Source organism: Camellia sinensis, chromosome 7 (genome assembly GCF_055761805.1).
Source record: "Camellia sinensis isolate YWXY chromosome 7, ASM5576180v1, whole genome shotgun sequence".
Taxonomy (NCBI): domain Eukaryota; kingdom Viridiplantae; phylum Streptophyta; class Magnoliopsida; order Ericales; family Theaceae; genus Camellia; species Camellia sinensis.
In genome coordinates, this window is record NC_138967.1 from 4,934,225 (window position 1) to 4,955,356 (window position 21,132).

Genomic DNA, 21,132 nt, shown 5'->3' on the forward strand with positions numbered 1-21,132 from the left:
AAATATCACATCCAACCCCATAATCATTTCACTTTTTCTCTCACAAACATCACATCCAACCACATAAAAACCCAACTATCTTCCCAAACACCAAAAATTTTTTATCTCATAAAAACCTACATCTAATAAAATCTACATAAAAACTCACTTCCCAAACACCATCATAGTAAGACTGTAGCGTTACATTTTAATCATTTTAATATATAATATAGTATTTTTTACTTTTATATTATAATTAATCTTATTATTCTCACCTCTATTTGTTAATTCTTAATCCATGCGACAAATGATAATAAATAATTTTTAAAATTTTTAATTCATACAATGCACAATAATAAATAATTCTTATATTTAAAATTTTAAATCGATTGGGCCGAGCTGAGCTTCGACGTCGGCAATTGAGGACCACCGAATCCATTACACTGCACGGTTGGTGTCTTTTAGTCGACGCATTTAGAATATGACGTGTACTCTCTCTCTCTCTCTCTCTCTCTCTCTCTCTCTCTCTCTCTCTCTCTCCCTATTGTGTGTGTAGTTGAGAGAAGACACAAATTCTGTGACCTATTAGCTGGATGCCATGCATTTCTTCGGCCTGGTGGGGTCCATTAAAATTGGCCCAAAGTACCAAATGTGTCCAAAAAGACAGCACAGACATTATATGTGAAACCACATCCAAAAATACTTATTATTATTGTTTTTTTAAGGATTGAAATCCTTTTTAAAAAAATCATAAATTAAATATATATAATTTGTTAATTATCATAAACACTCCAGTTTCAAATTAGTATTTCGTATACATACATATTTTGTTAACTTTCTATCCTTACATACATATTTTGTTAACTTTCTATCCTTATAAACGTGTTCTTGGCTCCGTTTGGCAAGAAGATTTGGGACTATTTTAGTCACAAAAGACAAAATAAACTATTTTAGCCACAACAAATAAAACATCACATCTAACTCATAATCATTATATTCTTCTCTCACAAAAAAATCAAAAAAGTCAAAAAATCCTTCCCAAACTAAGCTTTTTAACCCAGGCTAAAATAGCCAAAAAGTCACAAAACTAATCCACTTCCCAAACGGAGCCTTATGCGGTAATAAAACTAATTTTAAATAATTTTCTAAACATTTGTTGTTCAAAAAATGATGACTTTTTGTTTAATATTCTAGTAGGTGGATTTTAGTTTGGGCCGTGACAGGTTTTACAGTGGGCTTTCCCCCATGATCAAAGCCCATGGTTGACCGCATTTTAGATGTGTGAATGAATAGACCTCAAAACACAACACAATACAACGGTTCAACATATTTGTAATTTACATTGTCAGTCCAGAAGTCTTTCATAATCTATTTTGGCCCAAAACATTTTGGGCTTAATGGTTCTTCTTCCTCACATGATTATATATATATGTATAACTCAAAAGCAGATTGGTCTGATGGATTCATCATTCATGTATGCAATATGGTTAATGGATCTATTTAATGTAACTTTTTTTCAAATTAAAAATTAATAATCAAAAAATAAAAGTTAAAAACACTCGTAACATATTGTCCAAATAATCAATTTTTAAAAACTTTTTAAAATTATTTTATCTAAGTTTTAAACAGAAATTGCATTAAACACTAACCTAAATAGTTTGTATGATTGTTTGTTTTTGAAATGATTATTTTAGTAATTTTTTAAATTTTTAATAAAAAATATACAAAAAAATAAAAAAAATGAGATAATAATTTATAATAATTTTTTAACTTTACAACTAAAATATATAATTGTCAGACACCTCGTAAAAACACAATATGAGCATGTTAGAAATCTCTTTTTAACTTTGTCCCATCATCATCATCATGTGACATACTCTGTCTATCATTTGAAGGGAAATTTTAATATACATCACTTTAAAAATAGTGTATTAAACTCTTAATTATATTTATTTTTTAATTATAATTATTTTTAATTATAACATTATTTTGGTTATAACTCATAAGTTCTTTAATTATATCTCATATTATATTTAATTATGACTTAAAAAATTAAAAAGTAATGGTAAAAATTCCAAATATTTTACTAACATTAGCATCTTTACCAAAGGTTTCGCATGGGTGTGAGACCCATATAGTGTGAGTCTCACAACTATATGACCCGTTTGTTTTGGGGTGTAATGGATGAGAGGGGATTAGGATGGATGTGAGGTTATTTAGCCTCCGTTTGGGAACTGGGTTAACTTTTTGGCTTTTTTGTGAGAGAATAGTATAATGATTATGAGTTGGATGTGATGTTTTGTTTGTTGTGGCTAAAATAGTCTATTTTGCCTTTTGTGTATATGTTTGTTTGTAGAGTTGGGGAAGTGATTAGGATGGAGGAGGAGATTAAGATGGAGGTTGGAAGAGGGATTGGGATAGAGAATGTGGAGATGGTATTAGAAAAATAGTGAGGGGATTGAAATTTTTTTTATTTTTTACATATTGGGAATTTTTTTTAAACATTAATTTTAATTTTTTATATATTTTTTATTTGTTTTATTATTTTATATAAAAAATAATAATTCCTACACTAACAACTATCATCAAAACAAACACAATTTTACTTAATTTCCTCACTATTAATCCCCTCCATTATATCTCTAAAAACAAACGGAACTTATGAGACATTTGATAAAAATATTGATAAAATTGAGATTCTTAACATTTTTCAACATTAAAATTATATATTTTTTTTATTAGAAGGTACATAGGATACATATAAAAAATCTCCATCATAGTTATTTCCTTCACGTCACTTTCATTGGCTGATTGAAAACAATTATTGATCAAATCTTTCCACCAAACAAACAAATGCAAAAAGCACATAACCACGCTTGGATAAAATGGGAAATGCACAAATCAGCAAATAGCATCTTTAACCCCCAAAACAAAATATGGGTTGGTTGAGAAAGTTGGTTGGCTTTTTAATTTTTTGGGTTTTTTAGTTATTTTAGTTTGGGTTAAAAAGTTTAGTTTGGAAGAATTTTTTAATTTTTTGACTTTTTTTGTGAGAGAAGAGTGTAATGATTATGGGTTGGATGTGATGTTTTGTTTGTTGTGGTTAAAATAGTCTATTTTGTCTTTCAACAATGATTTAGACCACTAAAAAATACACCACTAATAGCACTAATGCATTGGGAATGGTAAAAAAAAAAAAGAAAAAAAAAGAACAAGGCATAGAAAGTGGACGGGGCCCACTGCCACATCATTAGTGCTCCTTCTAGTGCTCCCTTTTTAGTGCTCCCAAGCATTTTTCTTTGTCTTTTGTGGCTAAAATAGCCAAAAAACCCACAAAACCACTTCTCAATATTTAATCTATACCCATTTCTTTCAACTCTCCATTTCTCAAGAACATAGGAAGCATAGATGCGGATACGAGATACAGATGCGACATGATACGAATACAGTGATACGACAAAACTTAAAAAAATAGGATACCGGTACGACTAAGATACGTTTGTGAAAAATATATATTTTAAAATTATTAATAGTAAGTGTAGACACCCCATTTTTGACCGTCCTCAAGACTTGGACGTCACCGCTCGAACACTCGGTGATTATTCATGTTTGTGTTTCGTTTTGAGTTCCCGGAGGTCTCGACTACGCGTCTTGCCTCAGGATCTCTCAACTCGACTGTTTTGTGTTTGGTTTTGCACCAAACACTTGTGTTTTTGCTTCTGATGGTAGAAAGTAGCTTGTTAGCTACCCCTGACATCCACCGACCTTGGTTTGAGGCCACCGGCCATGTTTTGAGACTACCGGCCATTGGTGAATTATACCATTGGCCGGTCGGCACTCAGTATGGCCGGCCGGCCATCTGTTTGGCCAGTGACCTCCTTTTCTGGCCGGTAGCACCTTTTTACCTTTTTCAGGCATAGTGCATGCCAGCTGTACCAGCTGAAATGCACCAAACCTGTCCCGGGGCATACATGTGGTTGTTTTGCCCTTTTTGCATCCTTTTGGTCAAAGCTTCTTGAGGAAGCTTGACCCTTTGTCAAAGCTTCCTCAAGAAGCTTGCCAGCTGTCCTAGCTTTCTCAGGAAGCCTTACCCCCTTTGCCCCATTTGGCCCCTTTTTTTTAACTTCTTTGAAAAGTTTCAAACCTTTGTTTTGTCTATATATAGAGACCTCCCTTCTCCTTTGATGGGGTTCAGCAAAAAACCAGAGCTATACACATATATATCTAATATATATCATCCTCTCTCTCGATATCTCCCTCTCTCTCTTCATTTTGTGTGTGTTTGAGGGCCTAAAGTGTGTATTTGTTCTTAGTTTTGCACTAAAACACATAGCATTACACCTTACCTCGACTTTGAGAGACATTGAGGGTTTGTTCTTGAGGTTTTGGGCTGATTTTGGTCAGAAAAGAGTGGTTGGGCCTGCTGTTCTTGAAGTGTTCTTCAAGGGTAACACTTTTGCTTTATTTTTCCCAATCTTGCATTAGCTTTTGACCTGTCTTGCATGCTGATTTAAGCTTTGTGTATAACATAAAAAAGTTCTATTTTTTTGTGTTTAAGATAGTTCATTAAGGTCACTTTTGTGTTTGGGGTCGTTGGACCCCTCTTAAGGCTTGTTTGGCCTTTGTTTTGTGCCATTTTGGTTGAGCTCCGGGACCATTGTGTTTGGGCCTCTTCACCAGGATTTCAGAGGTGAGGATGGTGCCTTGAGGTCCTAGGAAGAAGAGGGCCACCCCCTCTCCTTGTTGTCCTTGAAAATGGCTATTTTTGCCTCTTGAGGGAGCATCTAGTTTAAGTGTGTGTTGATCATGCCTTGACTGATATTTATGCTTATTTTGCCATGACATAGCATTGTGTTGAGTTGGTTTGGACACACCTTGCATGCTTTGCATACATGTCTTGTAATGCCATCATTTAGCCTTAACATGCATCTAGGCTTTGACTCTTGTTCAAGCATGTTTTAGGCCCTGCTTTGTGAAGCTTTTGTTTTTGTTTTTCCATGCTTAAGGTCTGCCTTTAGTTGTTTTGGTCGACCATGGCATGCATTGCATAGCCCTTTTACATTGTTTAGTTTGTAGGCTTTAAATGTGTGAAGTATTGAGCATGCATTGTTTGATTTATTTCAGTGGTTTGACACCACTTATAGCATCATTCCAGTCCTCATGACATGCTTGCATGCTTGCCTTTGATGCCTCTTTGATGCCTTATGAGGTTGTGCCTTATGCTCCATGTTTGGTCATTGTGCATGCCCTTAAATTTAAGTCATTTAGATGCCATCTAAGTGGTCTTTAGGCTTTGTTTTAATATGCTAAAACTCTGTTTTTGGTCATTTAATTCATGTCATGTTTGGTTTTGCTAAGGGTAGTTCAATACCTCCTTAGCTTGCCTTGAGTTTTGGACCTCTGATTGCATGCTTATACTTGTCTTGTTGGTTTGGTTTGGCACCATTTTAACATGATTTTCAGAGCTTATGTTGCATGTCATTAGTCCATGTTTTTGTGCTTACAAGTTGTCTTCATATGCTTAAGTGTTGGACCATATTTGCATGCATGCGTGTGTGTGTGTTGGACCTCACTTCCATAGTATTGGCCACTGATTTTGGCAAGCTTGCAAGCTACCCATGTTAGTTTAAGCCCACCCCTTTGCATGTTGTTGTATGCCCACCTTGTATGTTGTTACATATTTGTGTGTTGTTGCATGATTGGAGTTGCATGATTGAATGAAGTCACATGCTTGCTTGCATGCTCGAACATCCACATTGTGCCTTGCATACTTGTTAGTTGCATTGTCTCATGCCCTATGTCTTGCATGACCATTGTATGCCTTGTATGCTTCTTAGCATTGTTCATGTTGCATACTAGTCGACATGCTTAGGATTGCATTGCATTGGCATGCATGCTTCGCTTCTTGAATTGCTTGTGATAGAGGTTGAGTTCAATTTGCTTGATTATGTGCATTGCATTCTATATCAACATGCACACTTGATTCTTTGGGCCATCATGCATGGAAATGCGTGATTGGTGGCCCGAGAATCGAGGCCCATCCTCTTTTGAGTCATAAATATGATAAGGAGTGTGGTTGGTGCATACGTTGCTTGAAATGCATTGCCATGCCAAGTTCTATCCTCTGCTGCTGTCAAACCAGTTTTTGCAGGAAGATTTGGCCGGCCGGCCATCTTAAGTGCCGACCGGCCATCCATAAGTGGCCGATGGATTGATTTATGGTCGATGACCATTCCCCATGGCCGGTGACTATTCCTCACGGCCGGTGGTGCTCCACAGCACTCAGAGAAGCAATCCTGGGACTTGTGCAGTCTTCAGAGAAGCAGAACAGTCAAAGCAGAGGCAGCTTGTGCATGGCAGTGACTTCCGAGCGGAATCGAGCACGCATCGCATTGGACCCTCTTCCGGAGGCTGTTTATTGCTTAAATTAGATTAATTAATTTGCTTAATTAATTAGGTGGTCTGTAATATTTAATTAGCTTGTTAGTTAGTTAAATTGTATTATTCTTTCGGTCCCTCCGAATGAGGGCTAACTTGTAATAAGTGTGGGTGCGTGTGTGCATGTCTTCCAACCCCTACTTCTTTCTCCCTTTTACTTATCTGCTTTTGATGGTTAGTATTAGGTCATATTTGATTTAGCATACCTTATGCTATGCATGCGTGCATCCATACATTTGTCTTGCATGCACCGGGCTCGGCGCATCATACTAACTGCATTGTATTTCAATTTCAAGTTGAATACGTGTTAGTTGTAGCATCATCATATGTCATCCATAGATTAGCCGAGCCTATTGTAGCTGCATCTTGCATTTGTTGCATTAGCCATCTTAACATGAACTAGGATCATGCATATGATTACTAACTAGTTTATGTTTTGGCTTGGAGTACTCAGTGAGCATTTATGTTTTAGCATCCTTGCATGCGTGTGAGTGTTGCCATGACAGCATGCTTACCATGAGGCTACTTGCTTATGTTATATAACTGCTTGAATGTCTGTGGGTGGAGGTTGAATTACCTAAATTGGAATAATGTATTAAAACTGTAAGTTTTAAACCCACTAGATAGTGGCAAAATTATCTTTTCTAAAGCCCACTTAAGGATGACAAAACTTGCATTTTAGCCTACTTGCGAGTAGCAAACCATTTTCAAAACAAACATGCAATGTTTTGTTCCAATTTAGACGATTTGGTCTATACTTGTTTGATGTGCGCATAACATAGTAATTCTAAGCTAATAATCGGAATAGGAACTCATAATGCTTTCAAAACAAGATATCACGGTTAGTAGAGGCCGATCTTTGATCGGGCGAGAGGGGGTGCTCATAGCTGACCTTCCCCAATCGTACCCAAGTTCCCGAGCCGAAGCAACTTTGGTGATGACGGACACGTGGCCTTTGGCACCGAGTCAGGGTTTCCTAAATTTCCCAAAATAAAATATTTAGGTGGCGACTCTGTATCTGGCAAAGCAGTCTATGTTTGGCACTTCTTTTCTACAAATCTGTTTTCCAAAACGATTTGTCGGATTTGGACTCTTTGGTTCAGATTAAGAACCGTGACAATTTGAGAGTCCTGAATTGTAACGAGCCCAAAACGAACAGAACGGGACTCGTCCTCCCGGAGCGTTCGGGAACGTCTACAGTAAGTTACACATAATTTAAAGAATGTTGAGAAACTACAATATAATTTTATAATGCAAAATACTAACATTTAAGAATTTTGTATTAATTTAAACTAGTAGCTTGTTTACTTTTTAAATTTTTAACAGGTCTTGCAAATATTTCATTTCAATATCAAGTTTAATATATTTATATTACAATAATAGAACAATTCACAACTTGTTCCTATACTTTTTCTTTTGACACTAGTGAAAAATATTGTATTCAAGTTTACTTGCTTATTTATTTATTGAGATTTAATTTTACCATTGTTATATTCTCTTGTTAATTCTTACTTTCTATGTAATTATAGGAGACATGTATGAAATAATTAAGATACATCAATTTGATAAATTCTATTATTTAACTCACTATTCTTTTCTTATCCAAAAACTTCACAAAGTATTAAAAAAATATTTTTATATTTATACTTGCAATTATATTATATTATATTACTGTGCAAGAAATATTACAATTATAATTTCATAAAATAAGTAAACATGACTTAGAAAATCCGATACTTCAAAATTAAGTATCCGATACTCCAAAATTAATGAAAAAATAATTAAAAAATATCCAATACTTTTAATAAGTATTCGATACGTATCCGCGAATATTCAAGAAATATCAGTATCCGATACAGATACATCACCCTATTTGAAGTATCCGTGCTTCATAGTCAAGAACATAGTAGATAATGATAATTTAAACCAAATATATACACTTAACAAGTTAATGACATTCTTGATCTTTTTTAGTTGCTAATATTAATATATATTATGATGGCTCAACGAGGGAATCAATCAGACAAATATTAATAATTTCTATTCTATTACAAGGCTTTGTTTGGCATAATTTAAAAAAATTAAAAAGTCAAAAAATTACAATCCTATTTAAATCGCATCCTTTTATTTAAGTCACATTACCTCTCTAATACATCACTTCAAACTCAACTTATTTTTATTAAAAGTCAAAATATACACACTTAAGATTTTTTTTTTTTTTTGGTTGAGTTTCATATTATGAAAATTTTTGCTAGATTGTTAGATTTCAATAATTGTTGTACTCTGATTTGTCCAAATGTAGAATTAAGATTCTCTACAATGATTTTATTGTGATAATCTAACAACCTATATTTAAAATTAAAACAAAACTATGCTTACAATCTGTGATTTTAATATCATTTAACTTCATATTTGTAAATAATGATTGACCCAAAAAAAGCATAAAAATAAGTGGCGCTGATTGAGGGCCCGTAATTTCGGGGCTCTTCGGGCTCGAATGCCCCGAAATTCCACTTTAGGTAAAAAAAAAAAAAAAAAAAAAAAAAAGGAAAAAAGAAAGAAAAAAAAAAACAGTTTCCAAAAATGGAAATTAGGGGTATTAGGGACAACTTTTTTAGGGCCACCAATCATTTTCCAAAAATAAGTTACAAACAATTCCCATTACTTTCAACAGCTCATCCATTTCTCAAGAACATAGTAGACAATAATGATAAAATAAAACCAAATTGTGAACAAGTGAAAAATAACAAAATTCACTTAAAAAAGATTACAGGAAGATACACTTACAATATTCTTGATCTTCAATTTTTTTTTTTACTAACCCTAAAATACTATATATATATAAAAAAAAAAGAAAAAGAAACTACGCAAAAACAGAGCCACAAGACAAAGCCATCAACAGCACAGCCGCTTGCTCCTCCTCTCCCAACTTCCTCCGCCGCTTCTCCGCCGTGGCCGCCGACCTCTGCACCACCACCTCTCTCCCAAGAGCCAACAGCTTCCTCCTCAGAGAATCTCCCAATTTACCATTATTGCCACTACTACTACTACTTCCACTACCACTACTTCCACTATCACTACTACTATTACCACTACTTGTTCTCTTCGATTTCTTGTCCTCTGTTGAAGCTTTGTTCAGACCCAGAAGTGCTCTCCTCTTCTTCCTGCTTCTGATCCCACAAGCATTGCACAGTGACTGCAAAATACAATAAAAACCCAGATCACATAATCAAAATCAAACCCTAAAATCACTCTCAATCATCATATATGTGTATAGATATGTGGGTAGTGAAGATGATTGAACCTTAGGGCCAGCTGGACCGCCTCTCCAGAGAGGGGTTTTGGTGGTTCCACAATCAGCACAGGTCTTAACCCTATCTAGGGTTTTGCTACTCATGTCTTCTGACTCTGATCCCTGAATCAAACAATCAAATCAAATCAAACTCTATCTATATATATTTATATGTATGTATCAAAGATTACCCGTAATGAAAAATTGGAAACAAGCTTTGGAATCACTTACTTTGTCACTCAGATCCACCATTTGAATGGGCTATTTTGAACTGAAAACGAAAACCCAGATGAAATTGATCGATTGAGTGAGTGATAATGATAGTACACACTCAGTGACTCTGCAATCCCTAAAAACAAATCAAACCCAGATAAGAGCAGACCTATTGAAATCACTAACAGGCCTTTATCAAGCAAAGTTAAGACTCAGAAAAAAGCATAGAGATCTGAATTTGAAGCAAAAGAAAGCAAGACCCAGAATAGCAAAACAGAGTAGACTATGAACTTCCCTAAACACAAGCAAATCAGAGAGAGAGAGAGTTTGCTGAGACTGAAATGCGCAGAGAGAGAGAGAGAGAGTGAACCGACAGAGAAGCAGCCGTGGCCGATTATAAGAGAGTAGTCGGGGAAAAACCCTAGCGGCGGGGGAAGTGAAATGACGAGAATGCCCTTTGTTTCACCCGCCAAAAACGAAAAGGGCGCGATTGAAATTGGGTTTTTGGATTTGGGACTGTTTTCGGAAATTAATAAACGTGCAATGATTTGGTTTTGTGTGTTTATAGCTAGGGTTTTTGGCAAGCTGATCTGGACCGTTGATGTGACATCAGTGGTGAAGCATTTTTGTGACACGTGTGTGAGTCCGTTTTTCTTTAGGTAGGGAAAATATTATTAATTGGCCATATCACTTATCAATCATAATTTATTATTTTTTTTATATTTTTTAATTACTCAATATAAATTTATAAATAAATAATGTTAAGTATCATAAAAATAATTATAAAAGAGTTCTTATCGTTAGATTATATATACAAAAAAAAAAAAAACTACATACTAACTAAATAATAAAAAATTCTTCATAAATCATTTCATAATATTTTTTTATAATCCTTAATATTATTCTTTATAAATTTCATTCTTTTTATCAATTATAATACTATTAAAACATTACATAATAATATTCTAAAACCAACCAATAATTTCTCTATACAGGATGTGTGAGTATGTTAGCTTCCGTTTGGGAAGGGGTTGGCTTTTTGGTTTTTTGAATTTTTTGGCTATATGAGCTTGGGGCTCAAAATCCTGGTTTGGGAAGGATTTTTGGACTTTTTGATTTTTTGGTGAGGTGTCATCCTGTAAAATTACCAAACTGCCCTTTTTGGGTTTGGATTTCCCATATTTTGCTTAATTTATTTATTTATTTCTTTATTTTAATTTTGGGTTTGGATGTGGCGTTTTTTGCTTAATTATTTTTTTTAATTTTTTTTATTTTGGGTTTCGATTTGCCGTATTTTGCTTTTTTTAATTTTTTTTTTTTTGGGTTTGGATTTGGTGTATTTTTCGAACATTTTTTTTTTAATTTTGGAAGTGAATTTGGCGTTTTTTGCTTTCATTGTTTTTTTTTTGTTTTAATTTTTTTATTTTGGGTTTGAATTTGGCGTATTTTGCTAAAAATTTTTTTATTTTTTTAAATTTATGTTTTTGTCTTTGTTTTTTTCTTTTTACATGAATTAGATCTTTTTCTTTATTTTTATTGGTATAGAAGCACTTGTTTTTGTTATTTATGTGTTTCATTTATTTGTAAATTACGTGACAAATGATGATTTATGTTTTCATGTTTTTTTTTTTAAATGTTTTTGAATGAGACGTATTTTTTTCATTTTTTTTTAAATTTACGATTTTGTCATTTTCTTATTCAATCACATTAACTTTTTATTTTACATTTTAAAAAAATGGATTAAGCATTTCCGATCTTGTGAATTTTGGTTTTTCAGAGTGCGACACGTCACCAACTGGAAGGGGGTATATCCCCGTGTAAACACATACATATTGTACATGATAATATATTTCAATACAGTCTGTTCCACGTGTGTCATTAGTAATGTTACAACCCTACGGAAATTAGGTCAACTATTATATATTTCCTAACATTCCGTTATTACGCATGTAACATAATTTGTCGCGTATGTGAAAGCGCACCAATGCCATATGTGGATGCTCATCCCCAACCATTAAACCATCCTCGTCATGTTCAACTTCTGGTATGGCATTTACTATTGTCATAGCCTCTTCCTCGTCATAGATTGGGTGAACAGTTGTTGGGTTACCTGTGTTGCGCCGTATATAATTATGTGATGTCATTGACGCACCTACTAACTGAACTTGCACATTTGCAAAGTCATACCGAGGCATGTCTCGAATAAACCCCCATCGATTTTTCCAGGCACCGAAGGTGCGTTCCACCACACTTCGTAAGGATGAGTGCACTTTGTTAAATAATTCCCTTGGCATGTTTGTCGTCCTATTCCGTGCAATACGTCGAAATTCTTGTTGGTGGTAACGATGGCCTTTGAATGGTGCTAAGTACCCTGTCCGGTTTGGATAACCAGAATCGACAAGATAATATTTACCTGCAGACATGACAACAATGTATGACACCTAAAATTTGTACAGAGAACCCCCTAAATCCACAAACATCGGCATGTGTTACCTTCGTCAGGATGTGGGAATGGGACATTGTCATTAGTTAGTATCTCGTTGAATATGCGACTATCATGCATATTTCATTCCCATCCGCACGAAATGAATATGAAACACATGTCAAAATCGACTGCGGCTATGATATTTTGCATGTGACAGTATTTCCTACCGAAATATGTTGCTGCATCTGGCCCCGTAACCCATGCACTTACATGTGTTCCGTCTATTGCGCCAATGCAGTCCTGCAAACAACCCAATTCTTTTGTTGCTTAAAAAATAATACGATGTTTTGTTTTTTCCATACGTTACGTCCAATTAGTAATAAAAACAAAATAACAGACACTCTTTATGTATATGTGAATAATGTATTTCGGTAGTACCTTGAACGGTAGGTATTTCCGTCTAGACTGCACGTATAGATGTATACGATGCTGATTGTATATGGGCCGGCAATGAACAACAGTGAACTGCTTCATGGAAGTTAATACGTTATGCACGTGCCGAGACACAGTCTCCCCCGAATGTTGGAACCGCTCTTGGATTTTTCGATTTTGCTTCCCTTTCAACACATGGATAAACATTGCAACGCTTTCTTCAACAGCTAAACCATGTGGACATTGCGGGACTTGTAACCCAAAATCATTTACTAATGTTTCACACAGGGCGAGAAAAACTTCCTTCGGCATGGACACGTTTTCCTCAAATCGGCCCATATGGCCAGCATATAGTTCGGATATCTATGCATTCCCGGTCAGTATAGAAGTGCGACATGGCGTTTTAGCTATGTGCTTTTGGTACCACTCTGTCGCATACTGGCATGCTTGTAGAAATGTGCAGTTGTGTTCTTGTTGCACCTAGACTACCATTTGATTAAGCATTTTCGTTATTCCCTTGTTGTAGCTTCCATCCTAGGGATTCATTACGTCTTCGTTGATGCGAAACCTACAAGAGTGGCACTGTTTCAATCAGTTTGCTTCCCCTTCATCGAGTCAATTAATTTCAAAATTTGCAATTACAAAATTCGAAATGTTGACAACCCAATTTAAGGACTGCCGTCACCAATGTATTTTTTAACGCATAATGATATGCAAAATGGGAAAAACTTGAACCTGCTAAACTTTTGTCATACAAGAGGACCATTGTGGTGACAACCACAAAAGTTGACGTCTAATATGAAACTAACATCGCACTTTGGAAAATATAAACATACACAAAGCTAGCAAACAAATCCGTTGTACCCAATTCTACAAAATATGCATACATTTAATTTGAACAAAAGCATCCCATTCATGTCTCAGAAAAGTGTGCACAACAATGCTTCCATTGTGTCAAGCCATGCACTGAACTAAAAGTTTTGGAAACCATAGGTAGCAAGAAAACACAAAAACGAAGGAAAAAAAAAAACATGCACAGACAACTATCCTGTTTTAATACAGTGCCAACAAAAAACATAAGTAAAAGTTTTTAGAATGCAAGAAAAGGAAAGGCATATTCAACACTCGTAACACCGCTACATCACATCCGGCGAGCCCCGAACAGATTTGCAAAAGGCGCCGACATAGTACACTGGAGCTGCTTCTGGGTAAGCCACCTTATGATTGAGTCGTCATCAGGCTGGCACATCATCACCTCCCGCAAATTGGCGTTATCCATAAGTGATGTGGCGAAGTGGAATAACGGCGTACCAACCAGCGATGTAATACCTATCAGGCGATGCATGCACTCCGAAATAGTAAACAGCGATTCGTTGCTTGTGAGGTGCCTCACCGTAACCTGCTGATTCTTCGTGCTCACGCTCCACTTATTGCCTTCTTGGACTTTGAAACACTGCTTGATGGCGTCTTTCTTTTTTTCCCCTTTTCAATCGGAACATGCTCCAATGAAGAATCTGAATCCACGTCCTGTACTCCTGCGGGTATCGGATCAGCATATGGCTGGGCCCCCAAACTGTGCACTGAATCAGATGAGTCATCAGCAGCTTTAGGAAGTTCCTCGCCCGGGGTCCAATGGTGCTTCCCAGTAGCTGATGTCCCCATGAAGACGGTCTCCATCAACTCACGATGTTCTAAGGTTTTTTTTCTAAACTTGGCACACACCTTGTTTATCTGTTCAAATAGAGATATATGAAAGAGAATCATGTTCCATTCCATATAATTAATTAAAATTTAACTACAAAAGTTAAAAATATACTGGTAAATAACACATATGAAATATAAGAGTACATGTACTTATCGATTCCATTTTGTCCCACCACTCCTCAGGTGCCTGAAATATGCCGGTGTCACAGTCAAACCCTATCCCTGACACTCCTTTGCTTGAATCCATCAACTTTGTCCACGCTTGCCACTCTTTTTTCAGACGCATGTATTTATTCTTCAACTGTTTGAGTCCATGTTTTCTTCTTGTTTTTCTTTCAAATTTTCTTGCCAAGGACTTGTACCCTGCTTGGCTGAGGAATAGAAATGGGCGATTGCCTTTAGTTATCTTATTCGCAATCAACTGCAGGAAAACTCGGATTGAGGCACTGTCCCATGTGGCCTTGTGGCTTAAATGATTGTGTGTATGTAATGACCCCAAAAGTCATCCTTATTTAATTAGGGGTTAATGTGTTTTAATTCAACTATATCTATTGGAATTGAGAATGTTTTTATCTTATTTTGGGGTATTGATTGAGGTGGTGGTATGATGGTAAAGTAAGATTGGACCAAGGAATATAATCCGGATAGTTATTCTACAATCATCCGTCACTCATTTGCCCTTTTCTTTTTCTACACTTTGAATTTGAATGTGAGGTTAGAACCATTGGAAAGCTTATTTCCGGGGCTTCAATTTGGACACAAGAACGACCTAGAACGGAGTTCCGATGAGAGAGTTATACCCGTTTGAAGTTTTTACATCTGTGCTGGAAGCAGAGCCGCACGTGCGGGGAATAGCACCGCACGTGCAGGCTGTGCGGGACAGCAGCTCAAAAATGAGATTTTTGGCCCATTTCTTACATTTTCTTTTCCTCTCTTCTTCTCCCCTCTTCCATGTCCGAAACCCTAGCTCCCAAAACCTTGATTTCCTCCACTTTTATCAACAAATCCACCATGGATCTTGCATCAAGGATGGAGAACAAGAAAGGGTCAACATTTCCAACCGATTGAAATTCGTATGTTTGGAGGATTCTTCTCAATCTTTGCTCCTTTGCTTGATTCTTGAGGTAGGGATCCTTATTCCCTTTCAATATTTGCATTCATAGATGGAATTATGGAATTTTGTGTATATACAAACAAAATCTATAGTTTTGAGCATATTATGTCCAACTTGAGAATTGAGGGTTTAGAGTTGGAGATGTTGGAAGTTAAATTGGTGGGTTAAAATGATGGATTGTGACTCCTAGATGTATAATCATTGGGAAAATTGGAATAAAAAGTAATGGGTTAATAAGTTTGTATTTTTCTTGAAATTTCAATATTTTCTTGAAACCCTAGGTTGATTAATGATGATAACCAATGAATTGGCCCAAATTGGAAGTAGAGTAATGAAATTGAGGTATGGAATTATATGTGTTCAAGTTTAATTGGAATTTAGAAATGTTTGAAAATTATGTTTAAAATTTGCGAATGAGCTATGTTATAAAATTCATGTTGTAATGTGAAGGGAAAATTGGGAAAATAATCTATTAATGATATGGATGATATGAACTCGGTTTTGGAATGTTGAAATGGAATTCAAGGATTTATTTTGAATTATGTTAAATTACAAATGGTGTTGATGAACTAAGTGATATTGACTTTGTTGGATTATGTTATGTTGACTCATAGTGAATTGATTGGTGTTGTACTATGATGAATTATGTTTGAATTATGTGAATTGTGTAGGGTCAGCTACAGGGACGGATCAAGCACCGGAACGCTGTGAGTAGTAGTACTTTGATGTACCTTTAACCGTTTATCGTTATTGATGTTAAATCTTCGTCATAAGAATTATACTGACATATATGATATGTATGCTACGTGAGAAACACTGTGACATTATGGAAACTTCAAAAGAGTTTGTGAAGTTATGTGAGAAACATTATGAAATTATGAAAACATCAAAAGAACTTGTGAAATATGAAGTTATGTGACCAAGGGCCATTTGTGAAGATCAAACCTCTGTGGCTAAGGGCCGACTTGTGACTCATGAAGCTATGAGGCCAAGGGCCAAATTTGTGAACTTGTGAATCCAAAGGGCCGAAGGCCAATGTGATAAGTTGTGAATCTATGAAACCCAAAGGCTATTGTGAATGTGTGAACCCCTCAAGCCAAGGGCCGAACTGTGAAATTGTGAAACCAATAAAGTTATCTGTAATCTAATGAAAATGTGCTTACTTTTCGTTACTACTTATCAGGAATATCCTGTTAACTTTACGTTAATTATGTTAACTCATGGGAATGGTGTAACGGTTACCATTAGAACTCTGTTAATTACAAGGCAAGGCAATTATGTCAACATATAAGAATGATTGAACAAAGGTGTATGCTATTGATTAATAGAGCACGCAAAGTAAGTCATTTACCCAGAAGAATTTATGTTCATTCTTGAAGAATGGATTCTGAGTAAATATAAGAGTAGCTATGTGTATCCATATGAATTGAAGTTATTTTGCTATGTTGCTTATAACTTGGAAGTTATTTAGAATCTACGATATAAGTGCAAAGTTTAGCATCATTGTGTGACCCTCATAAGAATGTGAATTAGTCTCTCATTGTTAAGCGTACGATAATGACATGATACAATAAGAAATGCTCTAGACATGATATGTTCCGTTTGAATTAATGAATGATGTTCAAGTATGTTTCGGTCATGTTTCCAGTATATTACAAGTTCAAGTATGTTCAGGTATGTTTCAAGTATATGTTACAAGTTTAAATGTGCTACAAGGTTAAATATGTTTCAAGGGCTTTATACCAATCTTACAAGGGCTTTATGCCACATGTTTCAAGGGCCTTAGTGCCATATGTTACAAGGGCTTTATGCCACAAGTTTCAAGGGCTTATAGCCACCATGTTTCAAGGGCCTCGTGCCACCATGTTTCAAGGGCTTATAGCCACCATGTTTATGTTGCAAGATTGAACCTAAGGCCGTTATGTACTTAGCACAGAATCAGACTATGTGAACTCTGCATCTTTATATGCATTGCTATGTGTTATGTTTCAAGTTAAGCATAGTTTTATTTATGTATTACTATTCACTGAGCTCGGCTCACTCTCTGTTATGTCTGTTTCTGTAGGTCACCAATTAGGTGATCAGTCCCAGCCGTGACACCGCTTTCTTTTGTCAACCTTCGTATGTCCAGGCACTATACACAGCCATTGATTTTGTTAAGCTGATAAGATGTTGGCTTGCTTTTTGAATGTCTATCTAAGACTGATGTATATAGCTTTCGTGTTTTTCTATATGCCCAATGATAGGGCTGGGTCTGTATATATATATGTATATAACCGATGTTCAGGTGTATGTTTTAGATTTTATTTGTTTGTTAAAAGTTTGTGATCTTGGCATGATAGTAATAGCTCGATGGAGTTTGTTTCCAGTGTCAAATTTTGATAGTTAGTGCTTCCGTTCAAGCCCCATATATATAGATATAAAACAGGTTAAGTGTTCGTTTCTGAAGTGGTCATGCCCAAACTTCTAGGGGCGGGTTTGGGGCGTGACAGTGTATCTTCAAGACTGCTTGACTTGTCAGTGACAACGCCTTTGCTTTTGGATTGGGTACGCGGAGAAGTACGTATGGAAGCCATTACTAATGTTCGGTTACAAAAGATTACCATCACACAAACGGTTGTTATATACAAACTCATAAGCCATTACACATTAATAACAAAGAAACAGAGAGATAGGATGCTAAATTACCCAGTATATAACCATTGCACATTAATTTTATACTACCACAGGTTCCATAGAAGTTAGTATTGCACATAGTTATGATAGTCATTAATACGTCTACCGTTTCAAAACTACCAACATAGTAACGTGTTTGTACATACTATTGTACATACTACCAATAAACTACCAACATAGTAACGTGTTTGTACATACTGAAACATCGTAATGTTGCTTACATATGGAACAACAAAACGACAACGGCAATGCATAGCACATACACGATGATCTTAAGGACACGCAAGGATTGTTGAATGTCTATGACATCAGCCCGCAATTGCATGACAAATTCATCCCTGGGTGACGCATAGTCTTGGTTATCTCGCCTGGGTTCATTGCACCAACCAATCCAACTGACACAGGGCTGATGAGTGCAAATTATGGAACTATTAGTTTCATGGGTTGTTAAAGAATGACAGTTATGACCTAAAAGAATGGGTCACTTACCAAAAGGCGAGGACATGCAAAGTAGGGACGCCCTGGATTTTTTGTGGACCGGAAAATCTTAACAACACAGGGGCCATGTCCACAGGCACACATTCGTGGCCATGTACTGAAAGTTGCAGTAGAGGTAAACGAAGCCATGCTACGCTTTACAAGCAATAGGCATTTTTTTTTTTTAAAATGTACATGAATGAACAACAAAACGTACACAGAGAAACAAAATAAAAGTTTTTGATTCCGATCATGGACACTTAAGTATGATAAGGGTATTGTGCATCTTTAATCAGTAGTACATTGGTAGGAGTAGTTATCGACCCATGTGCACTTGCACAGAGTTATGTTGTAACCACATACATATTTTATTGTAATTATGCACATTATTATTACTAGACTAGTAAAATATGTAAAATTATTTTCACTTGTTTGACTCAAGTGTTTGACAATACTAAAAAAATATATATAACATGCAAGATTGTACTTATTTTTAACATTGGAGATGAAAGTATAACACAATTGACATGCACATGAAAAATGGACATACATGTTTGGTAAAAATATTTTGTAACCTGAACTCGTGATTTCATTACAAGTCAATAGGTATTTCACAGAATCAGACATGCATTCGCAGTGGTCATTCACAATACCAATAGCAACTGGATAGAGACTAGCTGCTAAATTTATGTATACATTAATTTGATAACTCAGAATTCATTCAGGTACTGAATTCGTCACATTCGAAATGCATTGACAAAAATCAGAGTGTTTCATCACAGTGTTTTACCATAATCAGAAATGCATTGACAAGAATCAGAGTGTTTCATCAGAGTGTTTTACCATAATCAGAAATGCATTGACAATACCGTAAGTGCATTCACAGTGCTCATTCAGAATTAATAATAAAATGAGAAACATATTCACTTGGGGAGTAAACTTGAATAACTGAAGTACTAACTTTATTGTGTAATTTTGTCTGAACATTGTTGGTAAACATTATCTTCATATAAAAATTTATGAATAAGTATATTTAATATTTTTTAAAAATATTAACAAATTTATTACTGTATCTGAATATAATTAAAAAAAATGTAAATTACAATGTGAATATTTATTCATTAAGAACAGAATCTGAAAAAAAAATATTTACTTACAGAAAAATGTTAATTAATAAAGAACAAATATTTATTTATACGAAGATAATGTAAATTTTTTTGTTAATATTTATTCATTAAATTTTTTTGTTAATTTACAGAAATATGTATATTAATTTTAATTTTTTTTTGTTCGTTAATTAATTTTTGTACTTATCAGAAAAGTATTAAATTGTAAGTATTTATTTACTTGGTGAAAATGTAAACATAATTTTATAATATTTATAAATGAAGAACAGATTTTGGGAGAGGAAAAAAATGGAAGAATCAACCATGTTTGAGGGATATTCTATATATGGGTTTGTTTTGCCCAAATTTGGAGTGTCATAACAATTGAAACAACAAATTTCGAACTGTGGCTTAAAAATTAACAAGAAAAAAATATGAATATAGCCAGACCGGACTTTCTACAACGAAATACCATCAATACAGGCCAAAATACAGTGCGATCTGAAGTGGCGGAAGGAAAAAAGTAGAAAAAAATAAAATCATTCCATTCATAAAGCATTGGGCATTAAGATCTACGAAATCAGAATGGGTTTGGAAGAGTTACCACTTAATCGGTGGTGTATCGGACAGGGTTTGGTCTTGTTCTCTGTCGCCAGAAGCCTACTCCGGTGCCGATCGCCTCTGTGAAGCCGTATTTTGATGTCGTCACCGCTGGTTGGGAGAGATCGCCTCGTTCGCTTCTTCTGTGCCCTAGGACCGTTGGGTTGTGTTGTGTTGTGTGTGTGTGGTGAGGCGTTGGATGAAATGAACAAAGGAAAGGAGATGTGAGGGTAGTTTGGTCAATTTACCCGTAGAAGGGTTCTTCTCCAACCCTAGCAAGCGTTTTTGGCCTCATGTGGCTAAATGAGGCTGTTTTGTCGCATGTGGCTCATATAGCCTGATGAGCCCTTCCCAAACACACGCTTAGTATCATTGTTATGTGTCTATATCACTAATGACATCATAATTCTTAGTGAAAAAATTGTCACAAATTCACAAACACAATAGTATTGAACAAAATTGATTGGATGGTTATTGGCTTTTGGCAATGTGTTTGGGGGGCACGAATAATCACAATGTTACAAATTTATAAATTTTATTCAAAACTATTAATGTGATTTTTTTTAATAAATAATATTAATGTGATTTAAATTTATTGTAAATATAAAATTTATAATTTATAACACATTATTCAATCTCCACCACATATTTTAATTTTTGGCACAAATTTAAGACT

The 21,132-nt window shown here is 35.2% G+C and overlaps 3 protein-coding genes across 3 annotated transcripts; all 3 read right to left on the bottom strand.

The window, feature by feature from the left end:
- Positions 1-9,078: 9,078 nt before the first annotated feature.
- Positions 9,079-10,462, bottom strand: LOC114291983 (GATA transcription factor 15). The gene is made up of 3 exons (XM_028235869.2): positions 9,941-10,462; positions 9,722-9,832; positions 9,079-9,613 (listed from the first exon to the last, which is right to left on the bottom strand). Exons 1-3 carry the CDS (start codon positions 9,959-9,961, stop codon positions 9,281-9,283), a joined length of 465 nt encoding a protein of 154 aa, XP_028091670.2. The 5' UTR covers positions 9,962-10,462; the 3' UTR covers positions 9,079-9,280.
- Positions 10,463-11,838: 1,376 nt separating this feature from the next.
- LOC145795571 (uncharacterized) lies at positions 11,839-13,091 on the bottom strand. The gene is made up of 3 exons (XM_082880391.1): positions 12,786-13,091; positions 12,575-12,647; positions 11,839-12,335 (listed from the first exon to the last, which is right to left on the bottom strand). The coding sequence occupies exons 1-3, from the start codon at positions 13,089-13,091 to the stop codon at positions 11,839-11,841; spliced, it is 876 nt and encodes a 291-aa protein (XP_082736517.1).
- Positions 13,092-14,195: 1,104 nt separating this feature from the next.
- On the bottom strand, positions 14,196-14,769 carry LOC145795572 (uncharacterized). Its single transcript, XM_082880392.1, has 2 exons — positions 14,596-14,769; positions 14,196-14,510 (listed from the first exon to the last, which is right to left on the bottom strand). The coding sequence occupies exons 1-2, from the start codon at positions 14,767-14,769 to the stop codon at positions 14,196-14,198; spliced, it is 489 nt and encodes a 162-aa protein (XP_082736518.1).
- Positions 14,770-21,132: the final 6,363 nt, after the last annotated feature.

Excerpts from the sequence above, each read along its gene's own strand:
- LOC145795571 (XM_082880391.1), bottom strand. The coding sequence starts at position 13,091 with ATGCCGAAGGAAGTTTTTCTCGCCCTGTGTGAAACATTAGTAAATGAT. Across the intron at positions 12,648-12,785 it reads GGAAATACCTACCGTTCAAG|GACTGCATTGGCGCAATAGA; the intron begins GTACTACCGAAA and ends GGTTGTTTGCAG. Across the intron at positions 12,336-12,574 it reads AGATGCAGCAACATATTTCG|GTAAATATTATCTTGTCGAT; the intron begins GTAGGAAATACT and ends TCATGTCTGCAG.
- LOC114291983 (XM_028235869.2), bottom strand. The coding sequence starts at position 9,961 with ATGGTGGATCTGAGTGACAAA. Across the intron at positions 9,833-9,940 it reads TGGTGGATCTGAGTGACAAA|GGATCAGAGTCAGAAGACAT; the intron begins GTAAGTGATTCC and ends TGTTTGATTCAG. Across the intron at positions 9,614-9,721 it reads GCGGTCCAGCTGGCCCTAAG|TCACTGTGCAATGCTTGTGG; the intron begins GTTCAATCATCT and ends TGTATTTTGCAG.
- LOC145795572 (XM_082880392.1), bottom strand. The coding sequence starts at position 14,769 with ATGCGTCTGAAAAAAGAGTGGCAAGCGTGGACAAAGTTGATGGATTCA. Across the intron at positions 14,511-14,595 it reads TTCATATGTGTTATTTACCA|ATAAACAAGGTGTGTGCCAA; the intron begins GTATATTTTTAA and ends CTATTTGAACAG.